This window comes from Aphidius gifuensis, linkage group LG2 (genome assembly GCF_014905175.1).
Source record: "Aphidius gifuensis isolate YNYX2018 linkage group LG2, ASM1490517v1, whole genome shotgun sequence".
NCBI classification, from domain to species: Eukaryota; Metazoa; Arthropoda; class Insecta; order Hymenoptera; family Braconidae; genus Aphidius; species Aphidius gifuensis.
Window position 1 is genome coordinate 2,440,125 of NC_057789.1, and position 9,015 is coordinate 2,449,139.

At 26.2% G+C, this 9,015-nt stretch overlaps 1 protein-coding gene across 2 annotated transcripts in view; it reads left to right on the plus strand.

Moving 5' to 3' along the window:
* Positions 1–7,988, plus strand: part of LOC122848282 (integrin alpha-PS2) — a 44,122-nt gene extending 36,134 nt beyond the window's left edge. Inside the window, exons 6-11 of one of the 2 annotated variants that reach the window (XM_044146256.1) lie at positions 747–795; positions 974–1,054; positions 2,071–2,246; positions 2,309–2,544; positions 2,619–6,357; positions 6,442–7,988. In XM_044146256.1, the coding sequence (XP_044002191.1) occupies positions 747–795; positions 974–1,054; positions 2,071–2,246; positions 2,309–2,544; positions 2,619–6,357; positions 6,442–6,531 (4,371 nt within the window). In that variant the 3' untranslated portion in view covers positions 6,532–7,988. The remainder of the gene's footprint in view (positions 1–746; positions 796–973; positions 1,055–2,070; positions 2,247–2,308; positions 2,545–2,618; positions 6,358–6,441) is intronic. The other variant, XM_044146257.1, reaches the window with a different exon arrangement.
* The last annotated feature ends 1,027 nt before the right edge of the window (positions 7,989–9,015 follow it).

Here is a 9,015-nt window from a genome sequence, read left to right on the forward strand (position 1 = left end):
TAAATTAAATTTTTCATATTTTTTTAAAAATAGCTATTTACTTGCAAATCATTCTTGAAAAATATATTTCAAATGAAAAATGGCAATATATGTGAGCAAAAACATAATGATACAATGACGATTGTCAAGAATACAGTGGATATATGTATATATATTTTTTTTTTAGTTTTGTTTTTTAAAAAATTTATAAATATATCGATTTAGCTTGTGGTGAAGTGAGCAAGACCTCTGCCTACGGTCATTGTGGTCTTGAGTTCAAATAAATTGTAAAACTAACAGTGGTAGTAAACTTCCATCTCCGATGGGTGTTTAGTTTACAAAAGTTGTTCTTCTGAATACAGAACGAATAATTGATTGGCAGCTGGGGCAAATATTATCTGGCAAAGAACGAGTGAAGATAAAGCTCTATCCTGGTTCTATGCGAGAAGATATTTGCCCCAGACTTCATGAATCTTTTTTGCAAAAATTTAAAAATTAATAAATAGCATACACGACATAATTAAATTATTCTACATTTTTGATCAAATTGTATTTTCGAATTTTTTTAATTTATAAAAATTCTCCTGAGAAAATTAATCGACAGATCTTTTTTTAATTTGTCAAGCAGTTAGAGACAGGCCCCAATTATTATTCTCTGAAAAATTCTCACCATAGGCCAAGCATTATTTATTGTTTAAAAAAATTAAATTCTATTTTTCATATTTATTTAAAACTAGTATAATTAATTTTTTTTTAATTTATTTCAGACTGGAGAGAGAATTTTCATTGGTGCACCTGGTAGCTGGTACTGGCAAGGTAATATATAAATTAAAAAAAAAAAAATTCAAAATTACATAAATAATTAAATACATAAATTAATTAGTTGTAATTTTAAAATTATATACCGTGTATAAAATTATTTTAAAAAAAATGAAAAATTATGATAATGAAATAATTTACAAATCCAGATTATTTTTGATTGAACCAATTACAGGTCAGCTCTACTCGGTCATGAGAAGAATGGATAATTTTCCCTTTATGCCGCCCGGCAATGCGTCCTTCGGTGTCTTTAAAGGTACACCATGAATTACCAGGCGACCCTAAAAATTCACCCAAATGACCCCAACAAAACCCTTGCCCTTTTTTTTATTAATTTACATTAATTAAAATAATTATTTATCCTACAGATCCTACGCAATATTAACAATAAATTGCCTCAATAGATAATTAATCATCATCATAATAATAAATAATAAAAAAATAATAATAGATATAATGTGATGATGATGGAGGGTGAGGTTAATAAAAATAATAATTATATATTATGATAAAAAAAGGTTAAATTATAAATAACAATTTGACAATATACTTGACCCTCCATTAATTTTTTTAATTAACTTTTTATTTTATTTTGATCATCCTTTGATATATCCTTGGCAGTGCTATGCTAATATTATCATCCCTGCTAATAAAATTAATTTGTTTTTTAAATTTTAAATAAATCCTGTGTGATTTTATTTGTAAAAGTTTTTTTTTTTTTTTCAAAACAAATACAAGGAAAATTTATTAGATAAATTAAAAAAAAAAATACACTGCCAGGTGAGTTTGAGGGTGGTCTAACAGGTGTTGGCCGAGCTTTTTTTATTTACAGCTTCAACTTGCAGCCCGGTTTGCAGTAACTACCAATAATTGATTTGAATTAATTTGAAATTTAAAATTTAAATAGTTGAATAATATTGAAAAATTGCTTAAATCAGTGGTTTGACGATTTTTTTTTTTTTTGATTAGTTTAAATACCTGGCTTAATGAGTAATTTTTATCATCATAAACATACAATGATTTCAAAACATCATTATCATCATATTAATAAATTTAATAAATAATAATATTAATTATCAGTTGATCTATATATTTTAAAAATTAATATTTAAATCAAATTAATAACTGGATAAAAAATAATATTCAAAAAAAGATCAGCTGAATAAATTAATTCATTTTCATTGTAAACCCTTTTTTTTTTGTTATCATTTCATTTTTATAGAAAGTTATGAAAAAAAATAAAAAAATTTAATATTAAATTTCGTTTCACAGGTCAAACATATACACAAAAATTAAATGATCGTGGTAAAGTTATGTTTACAAAAGAGGGTCCAAAAGAGGAGGATGACAGTTATCTTGGATATTCAGTAACAAGTGGTGATTTTGTTGGTAATGGTGATATTGGAACAGCAGTTGGTATGCCACGTAGTTATGGACTAAATGGAAAGGTAAAAATAAAATTTAAAAAAGTAATATTTATCATGTTTATAATTTATTTAATTAATTAAAGGTTGTATTGTTAACTTCAACAATGAAAAATCCTCAAAATATAACTGGTGAACAAATGGGAAGTTATTTTGGTTATTCATTAACAACTGGTGATATTGATGGTGATGGTATTGATGATTTAATTGTTGGTGCACCAATGTATACAATACCAGATAATCCAGAAATGAATATTGAAACTGGTCGTGTTTATGTTTTTTATGGAAAAGGACCAGATAAATTTCATGATTATGCCATTAGGTATGTTGATAATTATAATAAATCATAAAAAATATGTTAATTTTATTTTTTTCCTGTTGTTTTTTTTAAAACAGAGATGGTGAAAGTAACAGAGGACGTTTTGGTTTATCTGTTGGATCTCTTGGTGACTTGGATCGTGATGGATATGGTGATTTTGCTGTTGGTGCACCTTATGCTGGATCAGAAGGTCGTGGAGCTGTTTACATTTATCATGGTTCACGTGAAGGTGTATCTGAAAAATATTCACAAGTTATATATGCTGAAGAACTTGGTAATAATTATGTCAGAACTTTTGGCTTTTCTGTAAATGGTGGTCTTGATCTTGATGGTAATCTTTATCCTGATATGGTTGTTGGTTCATATGAATCAGATACAGCAATGTTTTTCCGTTCACGTCCAGTTATTAAGATGATTAAAAAAGACACATTTGTTGAATTTAATTCAACAACAAAACTCATATCATTGGATGATAAAAATTGTATATTATCAGATAAAACACAAGTAACATGTTTAGAATTAAAAGCATGTTTAAAATATAATGGTGATGGTGTATTATCAAGTTATAATGTCAATGTACAATATGTATTAGATGTTAAAAAATCTAAAAATTCAAGAATGTTTTTTATTGAACATGAAGGAAGAAATACATTAAATCAAACAATTCGTATTGATCGTAATCAACAATTTTGTCGTACTGTACGTGTTTATATAACACCAAGTATACGTGATAAATTAACATCATTAGATGCTGAAATGCGTATGAGTCTTGTTGATGATCATTTGATATATGATAGACAACGTGATCCACGTTTAACATTAAGACCAGTACTTGCAACAAAATCATCACGTAAAGATACATTATCAATACGTAAAAATTGTGGTACAGATAATATATGTACACCTGATTTACAACTTAAAGTTGAACCAAATGTAAATCGTTATCTTCTTGGTTCTGGTAATCGTCTTGTACTTGATATTTTAGTACAAAATCAAAATGAAGATGCCTTTGAGGCAACATATAATCTTGTATTACCAGCTGGTGTAGATTATATTAAGATTGAAAGAATTGATAAAACTGAAATTCCCGTACAATGTTCAGCACCAAAACAAAGTAATAATAATACTTTAAGATGTGATATTGGTAATCCTTTACCAAAAGATAATCTTGTACGTTTTAATGTATTATTACAACCAATAAATGTACATGAAGAATCATCATATGAATTTGATATGTTTGTTAATTCAACAAATCCTGAACCAATTAAAACAATATCAGATAATTTTCATCATTTATCTGTTGAAATATGGGTTGATACTGAGCTTGTTATTGAAGGTGAAAGTAAACCAAAAGATTTGTATTATAATCCAGATAATTATACAACTATTAATATTACAACAGACACTGAATATGGACCAGTATTTATACATAATTATACTATTAGAAATAATGGACCATCAAGAATTGAAGAAGCTGAAATATTTCTCATTTGGCCAGCAGCAACATTGGCTGGTGATGATTTTGTTTATTTATTAGAACAACCAGAAACAACTGGACCACTTATTTGTGCAACAGCTAATGCTAATCCATTGAGTTTAAAGCTTGAACAAAGAAAAAAATATTATCAAACATATCCAACAACAGGAATTGTTAATCAAAAATGGACTGGACAACAAAATACATTTAATGTTGATACTGGTTTTGAGGTAGAAAAAAAAATAAATGGATTTAATGGAAAAGAAAAAATTCATTATGAAAATCGTTATAATGGTGGTGGTGGTAATGCTGATGTTAATCAATTATCATCTGCATCACAGAGAGTATCATCTGGTGGTGTATCAAGTGGACAAGCTGGTAGACAGTCTGAAGAATCTAGTCAAACAAGACAAGCTGGAGAATTTAGTAAAACATTTGTTTCAAATGAAAAATCAACTGGTGATCAATTGAATCAGTCTAGATATTCTGGAACATTTGGTAAATCATCATCATCTGTGAATAAAAATAATGGACAAATTGCAATTCATACAGAAACTGGAGGAAGTCTTGGTGTTGATGATGCATCACTTGGAGTTGTAACTTCTGATCGTGATAGAATACTTTTACCTACAACTAATACAAATAGAAATTTTGAATTATCACAAAATGGAAATACAGATAATAGAAATAGATTTTTACAAGGTGAAAATACATTTATTGAATCAAATGAAAGTCGTATTATTCAACAAGGTTTAAATGGTAATATTGATACTGTTATTGATGATAAATTTGTACATCGTGGTGGTGTAAGTACATCATTGAATATAAATAAAACTGAAAGTGATAGACGTTATCTTGAGCTGAGAAAAGAACAACGACGTAAAGAAGATGAACAAAGATTTTTATTGGAAAAAAGAAGGAGAGAAGAAGAAGAAAAAAATCTTGCTAGATTGAGAGAAGAACAATTTTTAAAAAGAAAACATGAACAAGAAGAAGAAATAAGAAAAAAACATATGCAACAAGAAGATGAAATACGAAGAAAAAAAGCAGAAGAAGAAGAAATACGTAGAAGACATGAAATTGAAGATGAAGAAGAAGAAGAACAAATAAGATATGAAGAAGATGGTGATGATTATGATACATATAAAAATGAAAAAACATATGAACAAGATAATCATACAAAAGATGGTATTATTGGTAATCGTGAAGAATCAATAAAACCAATTGATTTTGGTATTAAGCTTCGTAACATAACAACAAAAGAAGATTTACAAAAATTTTTATCAAAATTAAAAGAAACAATTGGTTATGATGTTTACTATGATCAGGGAGCTCAGTATCTTCAATTTTTAGGTAGATACAGAGTTTCAACAGATAAAAAAGAATATATAGAATTTAAAGATGGTTCAATGTTTCCAATTCAAAATTCATATGGTAAACAGAGTTATTCATTGGATAATGAAGCACAAGATCAAAGATATTTAAGAATTGATGGACAAATAATAACTGGTGAAGATGGAAAAGTATATTGTCAATTGACTGACAATAAAAGATTTCCTTTACAAAATTCTTGGTCTTATTCTGAAGAGCGAACATACACAACAAATGGAGGAGGAGGAAGTCAAGATAATGGTCAAACATCATACGGTAAAACATGGAAATCAGAGTATGAAAATCGTGACAATAAAGATGGTAGATCAATTGAAACTTATCAGAGTCAAAGCCATGAAGAAAAACATACATCAACAAGACAACATAGTGTTGTTAATAAATCCTCAAGACAAAATCAAAATTATCAAGACAGAAGAATAAGAGATAAACGTTTTAATAATAAACATACTGATGATTTAAATATATATGAACAATTTGCTAGATTAAAAAGAGATGCTGATTATAATGATGAACAATATTCACAAGATGAACAATATTCACAAGATGAATCAGCATATTTACAAAATCAAGAAACAGAAACAAATAATGATGATATATCAAAATTTTGTACAAGTAATAAATGTGTTGATTTACGTTGTACATTAGGAAGATTAGAAAAAGATCAAGAAGTATCAATAAGTGCAAGATTTAGAATAAAAGGAATGACACTTAAAAAAATAGCACTAGATACATCAATAAAAACATCAACACAAATTATTTCACGTGTTACAAAATTACCATTTATTGGTAAACCAGCACAAGAAATAATTAAAAATCAAGAAGTTAGTATTAATGTAACACCAACAGCACCAGCACCTGGTCCTGATCCAGTACCACTTTGGGTTGTTGTATTATCTGCTTGTGCTGGAACAATTATTTTACTTTTATTAATTTATCTTTTACACAAGGTTAGTATTATCAAACAAATTATCATTCATAATTTTGTAAATTACGAATTGTTTTAATTAATTTGTTTGATTATTTTATTGCAGTGTGGATTCTTCAAAAGAAATAGACCAACAGATGCACCGGAGAGACAACCACTCAATAGAAATTGTCAATTTAATGGTGATGATCATTAAATAGAAAAATTAATTCTTCTTCAATTGAATTGAAGAAAATATAAGAAAAAAAAATTTAGACCAGTGTGCCTTGTCTTTTAATCATTCAACATGATTACAAGTCATCAATATAAAAATTTATCATCAAATCGTTGCAACAATACGATTGATCATTTATTTTTTCATATAAAAAAAAAATGTGATTTAACAAATCACGTAATTAGAAAATTAATTATTTCAAAATAATCGTTCCAAAAAACAAATAAGAAAAATTCTTTTTTTATATATATTATTATTATTTTTCTTTTTTATATTGAAGAAATGAATTTAATTGCCATAAATACTCATTTTGGCTCCTGCAGCTTGATTTTACAAGTTTCTAGTCAGAAACTATTTAACTGTGTAACATAAATACTTAAGCACGTGCAAATATTATTATTTTTTTTAATTTCTTTTAAATCTTGTACGTGCCATAATAAATAATTGTAATTTTTGTTTTTTTTTTTTTTGTACTTGTCAGCTGCTGGAGCTCCTTGAAACATCACGATACTGGATAGATTTTAAATAGTTGTTTTTTTATTTTCTATTTTGTTTTTTTTTTTTTAAATAATTTTTATATATAAATGTGAAGATATTATGCGCGCGACTAATCAATGCACCTGTTTCATCCAGACTAATCGAACTAAGTTGTTTTTTTTTTTATTAAATATATATCCAAAAAATAAATCAAAAAAGCTCATGAGGATTGAGCTTGCATTTTATTGTCAATGGTTTTTAATCTAACAAATTTGTGTTGATATTTATATGATATTAATTGTAGATAGTATGAATGAAACATATGCATTTCGAAACAATAATTATATATATAAATTAATAGACAAAGTGGTGCAAAATAAACAGCTTCTATTTTAGGGACTTTGTTCATTTTTGAACCACTATTTATTTAATTGGTCTAGTGTCGTGAGCAACGAACGTCCGGACGTCGTAACGAGAATTTAAAGTCATAGAAAAACGACTTACAGTATGAGTGTAAAATTTGTAAATTATTAATTTCTTACTAAAAAAAAAATACAATGAATAAATTAATTAATTGAGTCGGTATTTGAGTATGGATATTTTATATTTTTATAAAAAACAAAAATATGAATTTGTCTTGATTTTAAGACACATTCATTCACAACAATAAAATTAAAAAATTTATATTTGAATATTTTTTATTTATTATTAAATTATTTAACTAAAAAAAAATAATTTTATTATTTTTAAATTTTTTTAAAGTATTTATACAACGCTTTTAATAATTTTTTTTTTTGAAAATAAAAATAATAGCTGTCATGTTTTGAATACCGACTCAAAGAAAAATGAATTTAAAAAAAAACAGAAAAAAAAGATCTATTAAATAGATTAAATATATTGTAAGAAGATTATCTTACTATCAGTGTAACAATTTTTCAGTTTGTTTCCATGAAATATAAAAATTACCGAGAGGAAACATAGAACTGATGTGTAAATACAGAAATTAAGATTTTAATATATAAATTATATTATAAATATATATGTTAATTGAATAAACAATGTGTATTTTATTTAATCAAATTAAAAACATAAAAAAAAAAATACCTGATCTCTAAGCTTAATGACATGCAGTGTTAGTCAATTAGAAAAAATTTCCTTCAACCTGTTGCTTCAAGCTTCTGGGCTTGCTTCAATATTATCATCAAATTTTACAATTTGGCTAGTTCATCAGACTTCCATCGTTAATCAAAATGATGGTAAAAAAATGATGTGTTTAAACGTTGACAATTCAATTAATACAATAAATTATTTAAAAAAAAATTAATTATTGAGAGAATTATTATAATTTTTTTGAATGATTTTTCATAAATAACTTGAATCATTGTCATCAAAATTTTCTTCAAGAAATATATAAAATATAATGAAATTTAGCTTTCGACACAATCACTAAAAATTGATGAAGAAATATCTGATAAGTACAGCACAAATTTTTAAGATAGTTGTAATGATAAACTTAATTGCTCTGAGTTTAATAACCATCCATAATTTTACAGTGATTCTACAAGGCAAAAGAGTAAGATTTGTACAATAAAAATAAATGATTATTTTAAATTTATATAAATTTAATTGAATAGATTAAAAATCATATTGCTAGGACAATCACAAACTTTTCCTAGGCCTCTTTTATCTTTGATTTTCTGTTCTTTAAATTAATATAAACAATTAGTCTATTTTATAGGTATCTCGTGGTGGCGTAATTGGAAAACGTGTCAGATCGGTTTTTTGATTGCCGAATTGATGGACGGTGAGGGTTCTGAAAAATGAAAAAATGAAAAAACGATTGTCTGAAGTTCTTGGTTCAAATCCAAGTCACGGGATTATAATTTTTTTTTTTTTTTTTTTTTTGACTCCGTCATTAAAAATAGATTGTTTTTGTGATCATGCCTTTTGTAAAATTATAAATAAATAATGAAAACAAGACAAAGTTAA